Below are 21,010 nucleotides of genomic sequence, written 5' to 3' on the forward strand. Positions count from 1 at the left end.
GCGGAGGGTATCCACCACCCCGCGCGGGGTACACGGATCTTCACATGTGATGTGGGGGGGCACGAGGATATGCGATAGGAAGTCCTTCTCCCAGATGACGCCCTCTAGACGATATCTAAGAAAGAGCGGACAAGAGCCGAATTGAAACGGACTCTAGCATTCAATTATGTGGTCAGTCTCGAGATTGTTGTGTCATTGATGGATGAGGTATCTTGCGTAGTGCGGCTCTACGGCAGCTCGTTTCCCGAAACCCTAAGCACGGCACGTGGTGGGCTGACGGATGCTTTTACCCATTCTGATTCCTCGCTACAGAGACCCTCATCTATAGAAGGAACGTGGCGAGAAAAAAATGTCACTCTTCGATGGAGTGATACTGTCTCGTAAGATGTCTAGCATAAGCGTATGGAGCAAAATGGATATTGTCTTTATACATTGGAAGAGACTGAACAAGATGCCGTGATCTCCTGGGCATGATCGAAAAGTCGAAATTTGGAAACACCTTTCTCGTTCTACACGCCGACACAACTGTGGCATTACCCTCAAACTGCTATAGAGCATGAAAAGCATAGTATAGATTGTATCAATAACCAAGATCTCACAGTATACTATGTTGTCGGCCCTTAAATTGATATCATTGTCCCACAGCACTGGTCGCGGGTGGAACCCTGGCCGAATTGCTCCATCCGATATCGGTCTGGGTTGTTCGAGAGGTCACATTTTATGATCATATTAAGGAGCCACACAAAGTTGATCATACACACAGACTTCCGTAGAGTGGTGTCTAGATGTGAACTGTTTGAAATATGACAGAAGCATTCGTTTTAGGTATCTCTAGATGCAAACAAGATTCACCGACGCCAATCCATCTCCATACATGCATACCAAAATGTCATCCGAAACTTCCATCATGACTTGCTCTCACTGTCGTCCTTCTTCTTCTCTTCTGTATAAGGCTTTTGTTTGGCTCGCGAATTCCAATCCAAGGAACGCGAAATGCTTTCAATCCAATCCTCGCTACGTTTGTTCAAAGGCAATACACTAGGGTATGGGAACCTTGAAGCGGAAATGGTTACATAGTCACCGGGACACAATTCAGTCCTAGAAGGAGGTCAGTGAACAGAGAACGATGTTTTCAAAAAGGGCTTGATGATACCTGTACTTTCCGTCGAAGCTAGTATATGCAGAACTGCGCGCGTCGTATGGAACACCAATTCGTAATACCATCGTGTCGGGTAAGATGATTGGTCGGAAGTTGAGAGTATGTGCCGCGATTGCGGTGAGAAGAATGACCGGATTGTCCGGATGACAGAGACTACCACCTGCTGCCAGATTGTACGCTGTACTACCTGTCGGAGTCGCAACGATGAGACCATCTGCAGCAATGGTGGTGAAACATTCTTCGTCGCCATAAACATCCAGAGCAACCATGCTACCACTAGGACCGCGATCCAAGACGATTTCGTTTAGGATATGGTAGGCTGTGTCAGGACGGTGGGTATGGTGGTCATCTGCCTCAGCACCAACCAGCTCTTCGTCCAGTCTTCTTTGTTTGTGGTCCTCATCGCTATCTCCTTCGCGACGGACACTGCGCATAATGGTACCTTCAAAGCGAAGTCGAAGGGACACGGTAATACCATCGTTGAAGGCTCTGGGTAGGATGGCTGAATATCTGGCGAAATCGAATTTGGTCAGGAAACCAAGGGATCCCATGGCGAAACTGAGAACAGGAGGTACAATGCGTTGGAATAGAAGCGAAGCATACAGGACAGTACCATCACCACCGAGCTATAGGTTTATGTCAGCAGGCTGCAGCAGACATGAATAGTGACGTCGCTTACTGCAAGGACAATGTCAAACTTATGAGGCGACTTCTTGCAAAGGGCCTCGTTCCAGTAGTTCAGCCTGTCTGTCTTTGATTCATCGCCCTCAAGAATGGATGGAATATCAAATGACTTCAGCTCCTTCAATGTATCCTGGACATAACTTCATGGCTTGTCAGCTGTTGATTCAAGATCTCTTCGAGGCCATGGTACATACACATTATATTGTGCATCTTGATCCAGTAACCACTTGGTCAACTCAGCGGCCTTGGCGCAAAGAGTAGCGTCAGTGAGTTTTGTGAGCACAAAGATATTTTTGACCTTGAGCATCAACTTGACTCGACCCAAGCGTTTGGAAAGTTCACGAATGCCAAAGGCCATATCCGACAATTGCTTCTTGGTGAGCAATCGAGATTGCATGTGGTCGGAATGTTGGTGAGGGTTGCCTGTGGGCTTGTCCGCGGGCTTCTCATCTTGTATACTTTCTTCGGTCTGAGCAGGCTCGACACCTTCGTCTTTCTCCTCCAGCATGTTGTGAATAAAACATGATGTGTCGTTACGCATTGCGCCGGGTCGCATGTTTGTCTTGACAATGGATGATTTGCGTCGTGTCGAGTGCTGCTCTTCGAAGACGACCTGTCGCGATTGCTATCAGATCGAAGGAATATGGACCGAAGTGTTGGGCGAAAGTACCTCGAGGGCTTGGTGTCCTTCGTCGCTGCTGAAGTCGCCGGAGCTCTGGAAAACACACGGGTGTTAATAGATGGAGACAAAGACCGGAAGCAGCATATTCACTTGTCTCCTCGATTTGACGCGTTCAGCAAGTGCGTCTAGAGCCCAGTCACTCATGACTGGTAGCAATGTTCAACTGCCTAGAGGAATGTATCTTGACTGCTCCAAGTCCTTGTCGCCGGATGCGTAGTCACTCCGTCATTTTGCTACGGGGTTAAGCTTTATCTTATATCCAGCCCCGCTATCGCTTTTATCCCGCTGTAACATGAAGCAACAATCCACTGTATGATGCAGTGCACAATCATTTTTTCAGATCGCCGCAGATTCACGGAGAACGACTTAGACGTTGAAGGCATCGATCTCTGATAGCCCCAATGTGTATGCGACTGAGTTTGGCCTCAGACGAGGTTCCTATCATGCCGAGGCAGTCAGAGTTCGCAGACCATTTCCCCTCTCTGTCGCTAAACACTCTGCATCCTTCGTGACCTCTACCTACAGTAATGGTTAATATATAAGAAACCTCGACTGGGCTTGGCGCGCGTATGTGAAGTGCTGTCACCTTCTCTGTCTCCATTCTGTTTCTTCCACATTCATATCTTCCGTTCCATCATCTCCAAGTCATTCTGCACAAAGTATGGCAGAAATTACCATCAACGATACAGATCTGCAGGGTGTAAAAGGCAAGGTAGTCCTGATGACTGGTATGCTATCAGCCTTGTTCCCTCCTGATACACGACTCTGACACCGAGTAGGTGGTAGCTCTGGTATCGGCCTAGCTACAGCCACCCTGCTTCTAAGCCTTGGAGCTAAAGTCGTCAATGGCGATCTGAATGCTCCTGCTGAAGACAATAAGTCTAGCTCATACACCTTTGCCAAGACCAATGTCACCTCATGGAGTGAACTCACGAACCTCTTCAAAGAGACTCTGGAGCTGCACGGCCAGATTGATCACGTATTCGCAAACGCCGGCATGAGACCAACAACTTCCTACCTCGAGCTAGAGATTGACTCAAACAACGAACCCATCGAGCCTGGTTTCCTGACCCTGGACGTAAACCTCCGAGGTGTCATCAACACTGCTTCGTTAGCCTTGCACTACATGCAGAAGCAAAAGGCCTCTTCGACCCCATACAGTGTCGTACTCACAGCTTCTTCATCCTCTTTCCATCGATTCCGCTGTGCAGACTACGGAATCTCAAAGCACGGTGTCCTGGGTCTTCTTCGTGGCCTCGCTCCTGTAACATATCCTGACATGCCTATTCGTGTAAATGCTTTGTGTCCTTCGTGGACCGTTACAGCTCTTACGGAAGAATCCCACTATGCAGGCGTGGATGCAAATTTACAGCCCGCGGAGGCTGTGGCCAGAGCTGCCGTGTTGCTGATGAGTGATGAGAAGAGACATGGTCAAATGATCTTGAGTGCGGCGAATAAGTACAGAGAGATCGAGGAAGCGGTGTTGCTCAAAGCCATGTCCCCCGAGGTCAGAGGGCAGACGTTGACCGAGGATGAGATTTGTGCAGGTGTGATTGCGAACACGATGGGCTGAACATGTCTCGTCATAGGATCTTGTAAATGCCAACATAGTTACCCGTCTCGTGAAGATCAAAGAATTCGGACAGAAATTTGTACAGATATAGATACAGAAGACAAGATGAGCCTTCCTCGTGTGGAGCCGATAGTAAACGCCGCCCAATGCAACATTCTTTATATCGAGGACTAGTTCGAGCCACGCTTGTTGTTCTTCTTCTTGCGAGAGTTTGAGTCTCTGCTCTTGACCTCTGAGCTGCGCAACATGGCACGCTGTCTCTGGTATTGCCTGACGATGTTGTCGACGCTGCCAATGTCGTGTCTGGGCTGGCGCATGTAGTACAGTCTTGCTCTTCTCGCTCTCTTCTCCTTCCTTTGCACAACCTCGACACCCTCGACGTTGGGACTGTAGATCTTGTACCACATCTCGACACCCACACGGGTCAGGTTGTTGCGGAGGAGAATGGCCGTGTCGATGCCTTGACGGCGGATGTTGAGACAGACACCGGCATATTGGTCGCCGTTCTTGAGGCGAACGAGGAGGATATCGCCGACATTTGCGCGGTCGACGTTTTCGCGACTAAACAGACGGCTACGGGCACCAGTAGGGTCGAGAGCGGAAAGCTGGGCCTGGGTGACGGCGGCGATTGGGTCTTTGCAGTTCGCACGGGCTGACGGAGCGGCGGGGAAGATGGGAATCTTCTTCATGCTGTGCTCGCTGTCTGGAGCATGGTCAGTTCGAGAGAATATGGAACAGCGGTGGGTTGATCGTACTGCGTCCGGTCATGATGGCACCGGGGTGGAAGTTGACGGGCCTGCCAGTGACGGAGGGAGCGGCCGTGGCATAGCATCGCGAGTGGTGCTTGTCGGCGCGCAATTGGCGCAAAGCTGATTTGAGAGCAGTCAGTGGCCGCGCGGGTGTAGACATGGTCGTGTGTGTGTGTGATCCAATGGTCGCTGCTGCTGCTCGTCGATGTCGGGCTTCCGCTGTCCGCAAAAAGTTCGGCCGGCCAATCACGACGCCGCAAGCTTGCGACTCTCTACCGCGATATTGTCCAATTGCACTTGGATCAATCATACAATCAATCATGGCGGATCTCTGCAGGACGTGTGCTTTGCGCACTCAGCGTAATGCTGTCACTGCCGTTCGTCGCACCACCCAGACTCGCTCTTTCACCGCATCATCCTCTGTTCAGAGAACCACCGGTATGCATCTTCCTCCTGAACAGCCACTAGACTTCCACTAAGAACTCTCAGCTACTCTCCCGACCTTTGCCGAATCCTCATCTCCCGAACTCGACCACGTCCTCCTCCAACTCCGTACCAAACACTTCATCCCCGCCTTCCTGAACAAGCGCCAGCGCCACCTCATCTTCGGCGACAAATTCAAGCAAGAACTCGAAAACAACCCTGCCTACGCTACCCTCGGCGAACAAGAGATTCCTCTTACTCACATCGACCGCAGAACAGAGATTCCTGCTCGCAAGCCTCTGGTCCTGAAAGCATTGACATTGATTGAGGAGAACGACGAATGGCGTCAACTGCCCTCTATCCTGGAGGGTCTGCACAAGGCTCGCCCACAACCGGACCTACCTTTGCAGGAGAAGATTCTGAGGAAATTGCAGCTGGCTGATCAATTCCCTGTCATCCTCCGCTCCTTGCGACGATCACATGCGACTGGCTTGTCGCTAAAGAACGACGCTGTCCTGAACCAAGTCCTGAACGCCCTGCGCGAAACCGCATCGCGGGAAAACTGGGAGCAAGCTCGTCTGGAAAAGGCAATCAAGAACGCCGACGAACTGGCCGAGCTCCTGGAGTCGGAAGACCATGGTTCTGGAAGAAGATTGTCGCCGAACGATCCAAGGACACGTCCGGCCGTCATCGGTTTGTTCCTCGAGTTGCACGCCGTCTACGCCTCACAATACCAAGGTGGCAAGGACGTGAGCGGAAAGGTCAAGTCTTATGCCACAAGATTTATGGCTACCTTCAACGAGTCCAACCAGGTATGCATCTTGTGCTCTCACTCAGTCCACTTTTCTTTGCTAACAATTCCTCCAAAAGCCTGCAGAAACAGCCCTCCCGCAAGTCGGCGCCCCGATCGAATTCTTGTCAAAGATGTCGATATACCACGGTCTCAGTCTCGCATCCAAGATCCTCGGCGGTGACATGCCCGACACCGCTCGCGCAAACTCCATCGTTCAGCAATATGAGCAAAGATTGAGTGAATTGGCCGAGGCTCTGAAGTCGAGAAATCCTCAGCCCAACAGCTTTGCAGCATCGAGCTTGAAGGCTTGGGATGATTGTGTGAGGTAAATTTGAGGACGAAGGAAAGTGTAATACTATGTTCTATGTAAATGTAAAAGAGACGACATCTTTTTCTTTTGAATCGTCCGACATGATGTTTTCCTGCTCTTATCAGAATTCACTTTGTGTGTTTATCAGTGTTTTGGGTTTTCTCATCGTTTTGATCCGTCGAGTGTGATGTAGCAATGCAAGCATATATCTATTCTAGTAACCATCTTCTGTATTTACATTCCATCTTTCAAAGCCTTCACCATCCATCAATCCTTCCTAAACCACTCCCTCCAAAGATCCCTAAAACCAAACTGCGGCTTCTGCTCATCGTAGACCTTGCTTTCCGGGCCAGCAAGGTTCCCCAATATTCTCGCCGGTCTATTGGAGGAAGCAGCCTGATATCTAGGCTTTGGAGCTATTGCACGCTCTCTGATTGCTTCAGCGACTTGCGGAGCTACTTCTGCGAAACAAGACTTTAATTCGCGGTCGAGGAAGAAGTAAGGGCGTTGGGCGAGGGCGGGACACATGAGGTTGTAGGAGCGGGTTAGTTGGTTCAGGTTTTCGATGGCGGCGCGGTGGTAGGCGAGTTCTACACGGAGCCATTCTGGGTCTCTGAAGGGGCGGACGCGTGGAGGAGGAGTTGATGGAGCCTCGACGGACGCTTCTGAAGCTGTGTTGATGGAGATTTGAACTTCTCCTTCTTTAGGCAGAGGGTTAGCTGCTTTATCTACAGGACTTTCTGTGATAGTAATTTGCTGTGCTTCTCCTGTGGTCGCAGTCTCCGAGGGTTTGGTCTCGCCATCTACCGTAATCTGTTTGAGATGTCCAGCATTGTCGACAGTATTGATCTTCTCGGTCTTTTTGTTCACTGGCGGATTCTCAATAGCTTCTGCGCGGGAATACTCTTCAGCAAGCGCCAACTGGCTTTCCAACGAACCACCTTTACTAGCGATGGATCTCGCAACATGTCTTTTCCAGTCAGCGCGAAGTCGACCTCTAAAGCGGTTGGATGTGCTAATGATGTCCTGTTGCTTTTCGATCCAAGGTGGCACAATATCCTGTCGCTGAATCATTCGATTGAGCATGTATTCAGTGGTGTTGATGAAAGGACTACTAGCGTTGTAGTCTCTCTCAATTGGCTTTCCTCTGGTTATGTTCTTGAACTTTCCTCTAGCAATGGCATCCTCAATGCGTTCGTTCGCGAGTGACTCCAGACCTTTCAAAGTTACAGGTGCGGAGCGAGCTGCTGGTGTGAAGCGTTCCTTCAGCTCCTTGCGGAACTTCTCCCTCTCGTCGTCGGGCAAGTCTTTCATGTGTGCGTAGACTGAGGTCTTGTCGCGTGCATTCGCCAATCTAATACCCGATGACGGAACGGAGGCTGGCCGACCAGTATCGATCTTCCTGGGCGGTCCGCTAGAAGGTCCTCGAGAGGGCCTACCAACAGGCTTGAGTGGCTTGTACGAGTCGTTGAGCATGCGAGACGAAGCATCATGTAAGCTCTCGGTGCCGGACCAAGGCGCTGCTCCAGCTATGTCTCTGCTCTGGCGACTTGCACTATCTGGCATTTCTGCTTGGGATATCGCACCAGCATGGTTGTTCTGGAAGGACGCAGTGGCTATACGCTCAAGTAGTTGTTGCTTGAGGCCCTCGTCAAAGCCAGCTTCTTCCACAGCCTTGCGAGCACTTCGGCCTCCATATTCCAGACCATCCTCGCTCAATGCAGCCAGTCTGCGAGACATGGCACCTTGCTTCTTCTCTTGCTCTTTCTCATGGTTTTGGTGTTCGTCCTTGGGTGGCGTCGAATAGCGGCGAACATTGTGGGAGGTTCGGGCGACCCGTTCTGCAAATCTGGGTCGCATACATCGCGAGCAGACGGGAAGGGTTGAGGACGGCAATGGTGGCATGGGCTTGTGTTCTGAAAGCGAATGGAAAGTGGCAACATCGAGTACATCACTTTTATATCTCGGCGATATCTGGATACAGATGACGTTATGTCCGACTCTGGGGCAACAAATGGCTTGCGGTCAAGGGAAAGAGCAACACAGAATCACTTGATCTTATGCACACATAAAAAGGTCGCCGAGATGTTTGACTTCGGCGGTGTTGAAGCGACGCGTGTATTAACATCTAATCTAGTCGTGTATAATCTAAAGACAATAGTAAATCTATAAATCTAGTCTAGTCCCCATCTTTCTATAGTCTAGCCTTGAAACGAGCATTCTCTTCCTGTAGAGGCTCGGCAATACCATCTCCAGCAGTCTTCGGTTTGCCAGGCTTGGAGGACTTCTTCGGTGCGGCGTGATAGCCACCCTTGACGTTATCAGAGTTGCAGATGTTGCCATTGGCGTCTCTCTGGATACCCAATTCTAGGAGCTTGCCAAAGGCCTTTGCAAAGTGCTCAAAGAAGAGGTCCTTGTCTTTGGCATACTTCTGGACCCAAGGACTGAATGACTCGTCCTTGACAAGTGCGAGATCGGTCGGCAGCATGGCCAACTCTTCATCCAGATCCTCGTCAATGTAAACGAATTGCTTGACGCCATTGTCGAGCGTCTTTTCCTTCCACTCGTAATCGGTCATGATCTTGAAGTATGTGTTGTTGAATCGCGTAGGGTTTGGGACCCATGGTCCGTGGAAGCCGCTTCTGTCCTTGTGCATACGTCCCAGGTTGTGCGCACCACTGAGCGCGACAATCTCTTGATCGTTGAAACCCATGCGGTAAAAGATAAATCGGATATGGTCGGCACCCTGAGCACCATCTGGAAGACGTCCGCGAGGAGGGAGTTTACTGTCGTCGACGTAATCTGTTCTACCAGCGAGCCATTTGACTTGTGGTCCTCCCATCTCTTTCAATGCAACGACAGCTGCCAGTGTCCACAGATCGGCGTAAGATATCCATGAGTGCTTCTCTTTGACGGGTTCCAGGAATACGCGGGCATGTTGGAGGCCTGCGTTTGCTTCGTCGCCGCCTTCAGCCTTGGATATGTTAGTCTATGATTACACTGTAGTATGCTCAAAATGGCAAATACCTCGTAACGCATGCCGGCTCCATTGCTACCACCAGTGTCGGTCTCCGCACAGTACGTACCGGCAGAATGCCATGCCAGACGTATTAGAACCGGTCCAGCACTGCCATCGTCATACTCTGGTTGATGTAACAGCTTTTTGATATCCGCAGCGACGCTTTCGAAATCTCCGGTTTTGCTCATTCTTATAAAAATGTTAGGTCGTGTTGAGTAAGTCGAGGACGAGAAAGGTCAGTGAGAACTAGGGGAGCTTGAAAGAGATCAAAGAGAAGTGGCGATAACCACATATCTCGAGATATCATCTTGTCGGCAATTGACTAGACGGTTATCGAATAAAAACAATCCGCCGAGGCTCGCCTTCATCATTTACATCTAACTATGATATGCAGCGCATGCGGTTTACTTATCCAGCGCCTTTGAGATACCCCTTTCCGGACATGCCATGCTAAGACGCATGAGGATGTCACCACTCTTCAAACACTTGCCGAGTGTCTGAAACTTTCGAGATCAGGAAGAGCCTGTCTGTGCCTGGAGTATCTTGATAACAGAGCACAACGTCTGTTACTGCATGAGAATATATTGGAGCCGCATGAGCTGACTGCTGTACATGCGAACGTCGTGTGTTCGATAACATTCCGCCCTTGCATGAGGTACCGAGGTACAAGACCGATCGGAACATGGCATGCGCAAACGGCCCGCATGTGAAGATCACGCTCGCCGACAATAGACTTCATGACAGCACAGCAGAGTTTAGGTACAAGGAATTATCATGCAGAACTTGCGAAACAAAATTTAGAAATACACAAGGCGCTGCTGCTTGCTAACGCCCTTGATGAATGTCCCACGGGCCGACTATGTACGAAGAACCCCCCATAGGAATTAAGGAAATGGATTACGCTTACTCGCCCTTGAGCTTGTCTTGCTTTACGTTGAAAGCAGTGTCGAGTAGGTCTTGCTCTTCCTTCATGTGACTGCTCTTAAGACCAGTGGCGACACTGGCACTGGGGTTTCTACCAGCGTAAAGAACGTGTCTTCTGTTATGGTGCTCGGTCTCGTTCAACAATGTCTCAATACGAGGTTGTGTGAAAGTCCACGAACCAGCGTTCAAAGGCTCTTCCTGAGCCCAGACAATGTTCTTGGCGTTGGGGTAGGAGTCGAGGTTCTCCTTGAGTTGAGCCCAGGGGAAGGGGTTGAGCTGCTCGATACGGGTGATGGCGGTGTTGGTGATTCCGTTTTGCTGGCGGTACTTGTGCAGAGCAGCATAGACTTGACCGGTACAGAGGATGACACGCTCAATCTCCTCCTTGGGCTGGATCTGGTGCTCGCCCTCAGTGTGAGCAGGGTCGGGGATGATCCACTGGAAGTGCGAGTCGCCAGTGAACTCCTCGATCGACGAACGAGCCAGGGGGTGACGGAGAAGGGACTTGGAGAAGAACAGAATAAGAGCTGAAAGAATGTCAGTGTGTGCTGTGAATCAAGGATTTTAACAACTTACGCTTTCTGAACTGTCTGTTCATCTGTCTACGAAGAATGTGGAAAAGGTTGGCAGGAGTGGTGCAGTATGCGATCTGCATGTTGCAGTCTTGGTGCTGGCGGTCGAGTTTGTTGGGTGCAGGGAAGATACGGGGATCCTGTCATATTGTCAGTAAATTTCAGTCACTCTGAGGTTGACACAATTTCTTACCTCGTTACACAGCTGCAAGAATCTTTCCATTCTGCCGGAACTGTGCTCGGGACCCTGGCCATCGTAACCGTGAGGCATGCTCATTACGAGACCGGATCGCTGCAGCCACTTGACCTCACCAGAGGCAATGAACTGGTCAATGATACATTGTGCGTTGTTCGCGAAGTCACCAAACTGAGCTTCCCACATGACAAGGGCAGAAGGAGACGACAGAGAGTAACCATACTCGAACCCAAGGACACCAAACTCACTCAAACTTGAGTTGGAGACCACGAAGCTACCCTGGTCCTTGCCGAGGTCCTGAAGAGGAGTGTAGGTGCTCTCGCTCTCCTGGTCGTGCACGACGGCGTGTCTCTGAGAGAAGGTACCACGCTCAACATCTTGACCGGAAACTCTGACGTGGTGGCCCTCCATGCAGAGGGAACCAAAGGCAAGAGCTTCAGCGGTGCTCATGTCGATGTTCTTGCCCTCGTTGATGGTCTTGGTACGGTTGTTAAGAATACGCTTAAGGTTGCGGTGAACGTTGAAGCCATCCGGAGGAGTTCCAATCTTCTCACCAATATGCTTGAGGGTGTCGGTCTCAACGGCAGTAGGGAGATGAGGCAGAACCTCAGTAGCAAGCTCCTTGGGACTCTTGAAGCCGTTCCAAGCACTGGTCAACCATTCCTTGGCAGTAGGTTGGTAGTCCTTGCTGCGGGAGAAAGACTCCTCAAGCATACCCCAAACCCACTTCTTGTGCTCCTCAACATCGTCCTGAGTGAAGGTCTTGTCCTCGATAAGCTGGTTAATGTACTTGTCAAGAGTAGGCTTCTGCTCGCTGATGCGCTTGTACATCAAGGGCTGAGTGAATGAGGGCTGATCGGTCTCATTGTGACCTTGCTTACGGTAGCAAACAATATCGATAACAACATCCTTCTTGAACTCGGCACGCCAGTCGGCAGCAAGCTGGCAGACAAAGTTGACGGCCTCGACATCATCACCGTTGACGTGGAAGACGGGAGCATCAATAGCCTTGGCAATGTCGGAACAGTAAGGAGTAGAGCGAGAGAAACGAGGGTCGGTAGTGAAACCAATCTGATTGTTGACAACGATGTGGATGGTACCACCGGTCTGGTACGAGGGGAGAGCGTAGAAACCCATGGTTTCGTAGACGATACCCTGACCAGCAAAGGCGGCATCACCGTGAAGCAAGACACCCATAGCAGAGTTGGCCTCCTTCTCGTCACCGTTGTAGTGGAGAATGGCTCTGGTCTTTCCGAGGACAACGGGGTCCTCGGCCTCTAAATGCGAAGGGTTGGCAACCAGAGACAGTTGCACACGCTTACCAGAGGGAGTTGGGCGTTCGAAGTTCATGCCAAGATGGTACTTGACATCACCAGATCCTTCGTCAGCAGGCTCAGCGGAACCGGCAAACTCACTGAAGATGGACTCATTAGGCTTGCGAACGACGTTGGAAAGGACGTTGAGACGACCACGATGAGGCATGCCGATGACAATATCCTTGACACCGTAATCAACGCTGCGATCGATCAAGGCCTTCATTCCGGGAATCAGGGATTCACCACCCTCGAGACCGAAACGCTTGTCGTTGGGGTACTTTGTGGCAAGGAAGCTCTCGAAGCTGGAACTCCAGATCAGACGATCCAGGATACGTCTCTTCTCGTCGACAGAGTACTTGTAAGGCTGGGGAACCTCAATACGGGCACGGAGCCAGTCGCACTGCTCACGGTCGGGAATGTGGATGTACTCGATACCGTAGCTACCGCAGTACAGACGCTCGCAAGCAGCAATGATGTCCTTGAGCTTCATCTTGTTCTGGCCTTCAGTGGCAAAGCGAGGAAGGATACCGGGACCAAGGCTGAACTCCTGCTCCATGTCGGCCTCGGTGAAGTTGTAGTGGTCAAGGCTGAGCTCGGGGGGGTTGCCGTAGCCGAACTGGCTGGCCTCGTTGCGGATACCGAGGGGATCGATCTTGGCCTTGTGGTGACCTCTGGCCTGGTATGCGCGGACCAAGAGCTGAACCTTGAGATGGTTGGTCAGGTCGGAGCTGTCACCTACACCGGCGGCGGCAGTAGGAGAGAATCCAGGAGCTCCACCTTCAGGAGCGGGAATAATGGTAGGTGGGGGCTGGAAAGCCTGGGAGACGGGCATGTCGCCCTTCTCCATGTTGCGGAAGTAGACCTGCCATGAGATGTGGACCGACTTGGGGTCGCGCTTCCACTCCATGTACATCTCGTCGATGTAGTTGGCAGTGTTTCCCTGGAGGAACGAGTCGTTTGGGTCCTGCGGGGCATGGTCAGTCGGATTAAGACAAGGCAGTAGACGACAGGTAAGCATACGACGCCCTTGTTGGTGTCCTCTGCAGCGACAGCATAACTGCGGAACTGGCTCAGAGCAAGGTCTCTCCTTGACTGGGTCAGAGCGACAACAGGTCTGCTTCTGGATATGGTGGAGAAGTTTGTGCGGCTCCCGGCAGCAGCCAGGCGCTTGCCGCACTGTGAAAAAGATGCTCTCAACATGATGAGCGCTCGCCAGTAGGGTGTGAAGAGTGCGAGGAGAAGCTACACTTCCTAGGGCGGTATGCAAACGTCGCGAGGCGAGCCAACTTCAGCTTCCGAAGCACGGGTGTCGCCGGGCTATCGGTAACATTCAACTTTTTCCTAACATCACCGAGCGTCATAAACACTTTGAAACATGTCCATGGTCACTGGGCACCGGGCACCCTCCTTTCTACAACCAATGTGCTATCTTCTTATGGCGACATTTGACTCTAACTTCACTGTCCGCTCTGCATGTATTGAAGCCTGTCACGTGTAGCGTAGCTAGGTAGCTGTCCATATCAACGCAGCGCGTCTTCTAGACCTGCGACGACTTGCACCAAGAGTCGGCATCTCATAGACTCCCGTCTCTAAGGCTCTTTCGCACTCGGAGGAAACTGTCACTTCTTACAGCTCATAGTTGTTTGCAATCCTCAGGGAGAAGGGAGAGGCTGATCAGTCATGGCACATAGAAGCCAGTCCCGAGTGCGACGTGCCTATGTCAATCTAGCTCCGGGATTCATATAGGTCAGCAGGCTGGGAAGAGTGAGGCTTTCGAAAGTCACGTCCATAGATTGCTTTCAAGGTCAGTGATATTTGCCATATGTCCTGCGATAGATTTTCTAATGCTAGCAAATAATCGTGAGAACCCAACACCCCGATGTCGAAAGTTATTGGTGCCTGTCTGGAATGTTACCTATTCGCAGCAAATTAGGTCAGTGTCTATAACCCAGATCGGGAAACCTTCCGTTTAGAGAAAGCGATGACGAACTTTCGATAGTCGCTCGCATGTGAAGGCAGACATACCACGGATAGTCGACAATCAACCTCTGCTTTCACCACCCGGCTGTCGACGTGCGTGCGCAACATGTCGTCGGCACCTACTGCATACAAGAAGCGCAACGGTGTCTTGTCTGTTGGCGCCGACCGCACTTCGCTATTCTGGACGCCTTCCGAACCCCCCTCTTCAGCACCTTCACTTACAATCTTGATCAAAGATATCACTAGTGAGTGAAGCCATATTCCTAGAGAGTACACCCAAAGCTGATCGCGTATCAAGACCTTCAACAAACACCCGCAGGCAACCCTAAAGTCGCTCTGAAAGTAGTCGTGTCGCCAGCTGGATCCGCTGCACCGGAGAACCAAGTCTTCTCCTTTACCTCTGCTGCAGCGCGAGCCGAACAAGAGGCTGTAACCGATATCCTACGAAATGCGATCGCCGCCATCAAAACTGCCGAGCCAACGAAGGCCGCACCAACACCTGCCGCAGCACAAGATGCGACGGGCTCTTCAGCTGCCATGGCTAAGGCCCAGGCTGTCTCGTCGACCCCGAAAACAAGTGATAGCTGGTACGATGACGCCCATCTTATCACGGATATCGAGATGCAAAGGTCGCTACTGGAGGCCAATCCAGCCTTGAGACAACGCTTCAACGAAAGTTTGAGGGACAGACCAGAGACCATAACCATCACCCAATTCTCTACTCAGTTCTGGTCTACACGACTACATCTTCTGCGCGCTCATGCTATCGAAAATGCTCAGCATCAGGGTGACTACAACGTCTTGCCTGAGATTAAATTCACACGAGTCGCTGCTGAAAAGGAAGGCGAGGCCGACTCGCTGACTCTACGTCTTGCGGGCCCTCAAATCAAACTAATTTTCAAGCAATATCCCATCGTTAGACAGGCTTACAACGAGAGTGTACCTCCGACCGACAGCAACACTTTCTGGTCGCGATTCTTCATGAGCAGATTATTGAAACGATTAAAGGGTGAAAAGATCACAGATGCAGATCCTCCGGATCCGATGTTTGACAAGTATCTCAATTTCCAAGAGAAGGGACCATCGAACATCGGTTATGTTCCCCACTTCATAGATCTGGAGGGCAACGAGCAGAACCACAGTCAACGCCAGGGAAACAGACCGGATGAGACCATGCGACCTGAGAGAGTACCGATCTTGAGGATCCTGAACAATCTTTCAGAGAAGATGATGGCCCAGGTCGCACCGAAAGATGGTGAAGCCCATGCGCCCATTGGCATGAGTGAGGATGCATTCAACGAGCTTCGACTTCGGGATCTTCAAACTGAAGCCGGGGACAATCGTGTCGTACTCAACATCAAGGACCAACAGCGTCTGCTGGGTGGTAGGTTGCAAAGCGGATCATCAGCAGAAGCGCAGCTTTATGCCAAGCAGACGCCCGAGAAGGTGCTTGAACTGCTGCATGCTGAAATGGCTGCTGCAGCTAACAACAGCCTGAGTAAAGTCGTTGGCATACAGTCCGACAGTGAGGACTCAGAAGACGAGAACCAACCAAGGAAAAGAGCACGGATTGGAGGCAAAGGCGCGCTTACACAGTCGACCAAAGAAATGTTGACCTCAATAAGCAGACGGAGACAGGCAGCCTCTGCTGATGTATCGTCAAGACGAGGTCTTTCACAATCCACATTTGACACATTGAGTCTGACGCACAACACGACAGTGGAATTCCTTCACTACTTCTGGACACTGTTCTTGTCAGGTGACGGATCAAGGAGCAACGAGCTTGCGAGGCTTGTAGAAACTCTCGATCGATCAGTTGATCGCATCAAGATGGTGTCGGACAAGGCAGAGAAGGAAAAGTCACGGGAGGCAGAAAGCTTGAAGAAGCAGATGTCAACAACCAACGCAAAGTCAACGAAGCGACGACGACTGGAGATAGAGCTAGAAAGACTAAGCGGCGGGAGACAGGCGGTGGAGGAAATGGTGCAGCCCACGATCAAAGCACTAGCCGAGGCGACGGCGCAATACCGTAAGGCATTTGAGGAAGAGAGCGCACAAGCGGTGGCCTGAGGCGAAAGTGAATCCATAGCATTCCAAGTTAGATAACACCCAAGTTGCATGCAAGACAAGCAAAAAGTTAACCAAGTCAACGTTCCTGCATGAGTTTAGAAGGGCGATAGAGTGTCGGAAGGAGAACGGAAGGCGGCGTGCGGATAGCAGGCGAAGTGTGGGGGGACGAGAGTGATAAGAGCGGGTTGCCTGGCAACGACAGAAACATCAACAAGGCAAGTCACCCAAGGGTCAGTACGGCGGGGAAATGTTGTGCCAACAGCCAACAATCCAATTCTTTTTGAAGACAACCAAAGCTCGCCGATCCAAGCTCTACACAGTCAGCCATCGACAAGAAGCAAACGGACAGCATATGGATGAGAGAGCCAATGGGCAAGCTCACGACCAAGTCCACGTCCATAAAGCACCCGCGTCATCCTCGTCACCCATCAAGATGTTGAAGTCAATCTTGCCCAAAGAACACAGACGGTCAAAGTCAAAGGATCTCGGTCGAGTCACTTCCAATACGACAACACAGATGGTGCCTCTGCTACCCCCCGACCACCCTCATTCGGCCACACAACCCACAGAAGATAGCCGTTCTAGCAGACAGGCCAAAAAGGAAAATGCCCCTCCGCACAAGCGGTCAAAGAGCAGTGTCTCACTGCGCTCTCTGGGTCGGGACAAGGACAAGGACAAGGAGAGGAAGAGCCGAAAGGAAAGAGAGAAGGAGAAGCAGAGTCAGCGCGGCGCCAACGACCAGGACTGCCGCGATGGCCGCACGCGCATGAAGAAGACCAAATCCTCGACCAGCCTCCGTGGCCTACTGGGAAAGATGAATCGCTCTTCCAAGGACCTGAGCGACACAGTTCACGACAAAGAGAACTTGAGTCCACCGACCTCCGCGTTAGAGCCTAGTGCAAGTCCAAGTTGGCCTCAGCATCCCCCCATCATGCAACAACCTCCGTCCGTCGACGCTGAGATCGATCGCTACACACCCAAGGATTATAGTCCCTCCAAACAGCGCGACTTCTCGGCCTATGGTCAGCCCGTCCTGTCAAGGCCTCTCTCTTCCGGACGACCCAAAAGCCTGGTTATCCCTGGATCAATGTCGTTCCTCGATGCGCTAAATCGCCCTATCAGTCGCGAGAGAGACCGTACTCAACTTGGTTCGCGTGGAAGTGATCACTCACAGGGTAGCCGGGGGAGCCTGGAAGGGGCAAAGCAGTCATTCGATCGAAAGGTCAGTTCTAGCAGTAACGAACGACCTGCGCCAAAACCACTGGCAAATGTGCCCAAACGTGGTCCGAGAGTCATGGCTGCAGTCGCCGCTTTCGATGAAAAGGCCAGAGAAAACGGGGCCACACTAGAGGAGCAGAAGTTGGATGCTAGAACTGTGGACACCGCTTTCGAGGCTGTGCTGGTGAGTGTACTTTTGCTCATATTGACTTTTCTCTTGCTAAACCGCTACCAGGATTCACGCAACATTCCCGAGAACATGCGACAGAAGATGCGCACTCTAACACTTCGCGTCAAGGCCGACTTTGTCAAGCAAGACAAAGGGGCTGTTAGTCCTACTAAGCCAGAAACTCGACTCCCATTCTTCCATGATGAGCCAACACAACAACAAACCGCCGATCGTGAAGAAGAACCCGTCAAGGAGGACCTCTCCAAACGGTCAAGGTCAAGAAGTAAGACTTTCACGCTGACCAGAAGTGATGGTTCGCCCAGAAAACAGAAGCCAGATAGTCGGCCCAACTCGATCCACATCCCGAGATCATCAGGTACCTTGCCCAAGAATTTTGTACCCCCTTCGCCAGGTCGAGGCCCCCAAGCTGCGTGCCCTGACGAGTTTGTGGCCTATCTGGAGAACGTTCGCGATCCCGTGCAGATGGAAGTTGGTCGACTACACAAGTTGCGTCTCCTGCTTCGAAACGAAACAGTCGCATGGGTGGACAACTTCATCTCACTTGGTGGTATGGCTCAAGTCGTGGATCTACTTCATCGCATCATGCAAATCGAATGGCGGGAGGAGCACGAGGACCAACTGCTCCATGAAGCCCTACTCTGCTTGAAGGGGCTTTGCACGACAGAAGTTGCTCTCAAAAACCTCGCTAGTCTGGCAGATGCTTTGTTCCCCAAGCTTCTGGCTATGCTTTTTGATGAGGAGAAGAAGGGACCGAGTGAGTTTACCACCAGGGGCATCATTATCAACATTCTTTGTAAGTCAGACACAAAACAGGGCTGCGAGCATACCTCTAACTCATACACATAGTTGCATATCTAGGTGCAGCGCGTACTGGTGGACCTCATTTCCTGGCTCAGCGAGCCCGGGTGATCCTGGCCTACCTCGCAGACCCACAGAAGCCTGAAGAAGCTCAACCAGTCTCTTTCGTGCTCAGCATGCGACAATCACGACCCTACAAGGTGTGGTATACAGAAGTCAGCAATGTGACAAAGGAAGTATTCTGGATCTTCCTACACCATCTCAATGTCATACCGCTTCCGGAAAAGGATGCGCCAGATGGAGAGGGCTCGACTCAAACTCAAGTCGACGGCACCATAACTCCAGGTCAGAGTTATGCAGAGCGATTCTTCCCCGGCGATCGGCCTCCAGTACCAGCTGCCCCATATATCGGTGGTGTCGAATGGGATGCAACCACATATATGACAGCTCACCTGGATCTTGTCAACGGACTCATTGCCTCAATCCTGACTAGAGAAGACCGCAACCAACTACGCTCGGAACTCAAGGCCAGTGGGTGGGAGAAGATGATGGGCGGTACCATGCGCACATGCAAAGAGAAGTTCTACTGTGGCGTACATTCCGGTTTGCAGAATTGGATCGCCGCAGCTCAGGCTGATGGTTGGGATATCACATATGTGCGATATGGCCCAAGTAAAGAAGAGATGGCAGCGTCGAGTCCGAAGAAAAGTTCGAAGAAGGGGGATTCACCGCCGCAGATTGGTCTTCCCATCATCCAAATGCCGAAACTAACACTGGGATTGGATCGATCCAATTCGACACCTGCCTTTAACGCCAGTAATGATAACGATGGATGGTTGCTTTGAGATGAATAGCGATATGGGAGCGGCCCATAATTGATTCTGCGTCTTTTCCTTTTCAATTTTTGCAAGGCATTTTTGTGGCGTTTTCTGGTGTGCAGGCTTCATGGAGGGCGTAACAGGGGTATACGGTGCTAGGAAGCAGAGTGTCGGGATACGCACATGTCAAGTGCAAGTAAGGCCGATAGCATGTTAGGCTTCTTATATATATAAGCTTTCCCTCTATTGTCCCGTTCTCTCTTTCTCTCTACCAGCTCGTCAATTGAGTCGAGCGATCAAAGCCTCCTCGCAGTTGCTCTCCGGGCTTGACTACTTTGCCTTGCAGCACGGTATAACGGACAAGGTTCTCACAATCCTGGGGCTTGATTCTTGCCAACCATATACACTGAGCGGCCTCGTTCAATGGCTTGCCTTCAGGTGATAGGCGTCTTCTGTAGACGAGAACATTTGCCGAATACTTGTGGCCACCAACGTGGTTGATGAAGTAGATACCAACACCACCCGGACGCTCATCGTCAAAGTCGCGGGCCAGACCCAAAGGCCGTAGTTGTCTTTCGAGTTCTTTCTTCAGCAGGGGAGCAGACTGGCCACATCTGGCGTCTCTCGTTGCGTGGGAGCACAGGAGAATCAAGTAGTTGTGAGGACAGTCTCTGAACTCCAGACTTCCTGGCAGCGGTGTCGTTGTGAGGGAGTTGTCCGAAAATGGGTCTGCAAGTGGGGTGGTGTTCGTCGGCGCGGTGTTGACGCAGTGTCGAATGAGGTCTGGCACGGCGGCTGGAGTAACGTGGTCGATGAACTTGAAGGCTGGAAGTAGCAAGACAGTAGTGCGGACCTGGCCGTCAGGATCGGAGTGTGATGTGTGCGGTATGGGCATGTTGGAGGCAGAGAGCATCATCTTCTGCAATGATGAATTAGCGTCCTGGGTGTAGCATGTGTATCCACATGGATTGTACTTGCGCCATTGGTGGGCTCCTCTGTCTTTCCGACAGCCTCCATGACACTGCCCTTTTCGTCACAGACATCGCGCACCCAGTCGCTCTTTCCAGTCGCGACGATCAAATGCGTGTTCCAGCCAGCAATGTTTCCATAGACCTTGTCCTCTTCATCGATCTCGAACTTGCGGGGATATTTGATCGAACATGCCTCGCAGTCGTGTAAGCACTCTTCACCGTCGACGGCAGGGTCTGTCTTTGTGAAGAGAGTCTCTTCGTTCTTGGCCTTCCGGAACTCGGACGAAGGCGTAGGCGTAAAGCGATATGACAGGTTGCGAAGTAGGGAAGCCATTTTGGTCATTGTAGCTTTTGGAGGGGGGACTGCAACTTTATCAGATCCGACTCGCGCCCACGATTGCCGACACGACTCCCGCCCGTCATCGTTCGTCAACCAACTCGAGGTTTACTTACGACTTACGATACGTCTGCGCAGAACCTTGACTGGCTGGACCTTTTGACTGGCTGACAAGATGTGAATTCTGGTTGAACTGCCTAGCAAGCGACGACATGAGTGACTGCCTAC

General features: G+C 51.4%; 10 protein-coding genes across 10 annotated transcripts; 4 read left to right on the plus strand and 6 right to left on the minus strand.

Moving 5' to 3' along the window:
* Positions 1 to 781: 781 nt before the first annotated feature.
* On the minus strand, positions 782 to 2,725 carry AUEXF2481DRAFT_39126 (uncharacterized protein). The gene is made up of 6 exons (XM_013489109.1): positions 2,616 to 2,725; positions 2,514 to 2,558; positions 2,038 to 2,456; positions 1,839 to 1,983; positions 1,154 to 1,785; positions 782 to 1,098 (listed from the first exon to the last, which is right to left on the minus strand). The coding sequence occupies exons 1-6, from the start codon at positions 2,667 to 2,669 to the stop codon at positions 906 to 908; spliced, it is 1,488 nt and encodes a 495-aa protein (XP_013344563.1). The 5' UTR covers positions 2,670 to 2,725; the 3' UTR covers positions 782 to 905.
* Positions 2,726 to 2,793: 68 nt separating this feature from the next.
* On the plus strand, positions 2,794 to 4,520 carry AUEXF2481DRAFT_657976 (uncharacterized protein). The gene is made up of 2 exons (XM_013489267.1): positions 2,794 to 3,253; positions 3,305 to 4,520. Exons 1-2 carry the CDS (start codon positions 3,187 to 3,189, stop codon positions 4,096 to 4,098), a joined length of 861 nt encoding a protein of 286 aa, XP_013344721.1. The 5' UTR covers positions 2,794 to 3,186; the 3' UTR covers positions 4,099 to 4,520.
* AUEXF2481DRAFT_4291 (uncharacterized protein) lies at positions 4,269 to 5,007 on the minus strand (the record flags this gene model as incomplete). The annotated part of the gene is made up of 2 exons (XM_013488955.1): positions 4,269 to 4,801; positions 4,854 to 5,007. 2 exons carry the CDS (start codon positions 5,005 to 5,007, stop codon positions 4,269 to 4,271), a joined length of 687 nt encoding a protein of 228 aa, XP_013344409.1.
* A 160-nt stretch (positions 5,008 to 5,167) lies between these two features.
* Positions 5,168 to 6,392, plus strand: AUEXF2481DRAFT_28751 (uncharacterized protein; the record flags this gene model as incomplete). The annotated part of the gene is made up of 3 exons (XM_013489039.1): positions 5,168 to 5,285; positions 5,337 to 6,082; positions 6,141 to 6,392. 3 exons carry the CDS (start codon positions 5,168 to 5,170, stop codon positions 6,390 to 6,392), a joined length of 1,116 nt encoding a protein of 371 aa, XP_013344493.1.
* A 124-nt stretch (positions 6,393 to 6,516) lies between these two features.
* AUEXF2481DRAFT_658310 (uncharacterized protein) lies at positions 6,517 to 8,423 on the minus strand. Its single transcript, XM_013489268.1, has one exon. The coding sequence runs from the start codon at positions 8,276 to 8,278 to the stop codon at positions 6,641 to 6,643; it is 1,638 nt and encodes a 545-aa protein (XP_013344722.1). The 5' UTR covers positions 8,279 to 8,423; the 3' UTR covers positions 6,517 to 6,640.
* A 144-nt stretch (positions 8,424 to 8,567) lies between these two features.
* On the minus strand, positions 8,568 to 9,580 carry AUEXF2481DRAFT_64853 (class II peroxidase; the record flags this gene model as incomplete). The annotated part of the gene is made up of 2 exons (XM_013489199.1): positions 8,568 to 9,347; positions 9,401 to 9,580. The coding sequence occupies 2 exons, from the start codon at positions 9,578 to 9,580 to the stop codon at positions 8,568 to 8,570; spliced, it is 960 nt and encodes a 319-aa protein (XP_013344653.1).
* A 715-nt stretch (positions 9,581 to 10,295) lies between these two features.
* Positions 10,296 to 13,600, minus strand: AUEXF2481DRAFT_65009 (uncharacterized protein; the record flags this gene model as incomplete). The annotated part of the gene is made up of 4 exons (XM_013489214.1): positions 10,296 to 10,843; positions 10,893 to 11,028; positions 11,082 to 13,364; positions 13,421 to 13,600. 4 exons carry the CDS (start codon positions 13,598 to 13,600, stop codon positions 10,296 to 10,298), a joined length of 3,147 nt encoding a protein of 1,048 aa, XP_013344668.1.
* An 886-nt stretch (positions 13,601 to 14,486) lies between these two features.
* Positions 14,487 to 16,450, plus strand: AUEXF2481DRAFT_4296 (uncharacterized protein; the record flags this gene model as incomplete). The annotated part of the gene is made up of 2 exons (XM_013488956.1): positions 14,487 to 14,625; positions 14,679 to 16,450. The coding sequence occupies 2 exons, from the start codon at positions 14,487 to 14,489 to the stop codon at positions 16,448 to 16,450; spliced, it is 1,911 nt and encodes a 636-aa protein (XP_013344410.1).
* Positions 16,451 to 16,883: 433 nt separating this feature from the next.
* Positions 16,884 to 19,501, plus strand: AUEXF2481DRAFT_28756 (uncharacterized protein; the record flags this gene model as incomplete). The annotated part of the gene is made up of 3 exons (XM_013489040.1): positions 16,884 to 17,852; positions 17,904 to 18,651; positions 18,705 to 19,501. 3 exons carry the CDS (start codon positions 16,884 to 16,886, stop codon positions 19,499 to 19,501), a joined length of 2,514 nt encoding a protein of 837 aa, XP_013344494.1.
* Positions 19,362 to 20,973, minus strand: AUEXF2481DRAFT_658055 (uncharacterized protein). Its single transcript, XM_013489269.1, has 4 exons — positions 20,899 to 20,973; positions 20,453 to 20,808; positions 19,658 to 20,393; positions 19,362 to 19,543 (listed from the first exon to the last, which is right to left on the minus strand). Exons 2-3 carry the CDS (start codon positions 20,786 to 20,788, stop codon positions 19,743 to 19,745), a joined length of 987 nt encoding a protein of 328 aa, XP_013344723.1. The 5' UTR covers positions 20,789 to 20,808; positions 20,899 to 20,973; the 3' UTR covers positions 19,362 to 19,543; positions 19,658 to 19,742.
* Between the last annotated feature and the right edge of the window lie 37 nt (positions 20,974 to 21,010).

This window comes from Aureobasidium subglaciale, assembly GCF_000721755.1.
Source record: "Aureobasidium subglaciale EXF-2481 unplaced genomic scaffold scaffold_8, whole genome shotgun sequence".
In the NCBI taxonomy this organism is placed as follows: domain Eukaryota; kingdom Fungi; phylum Ascomycota; class Dothideomycetes; order Dothideales; family Saccotheciaceae; genus Aureobasidium; species Aureobasidium subglaciale.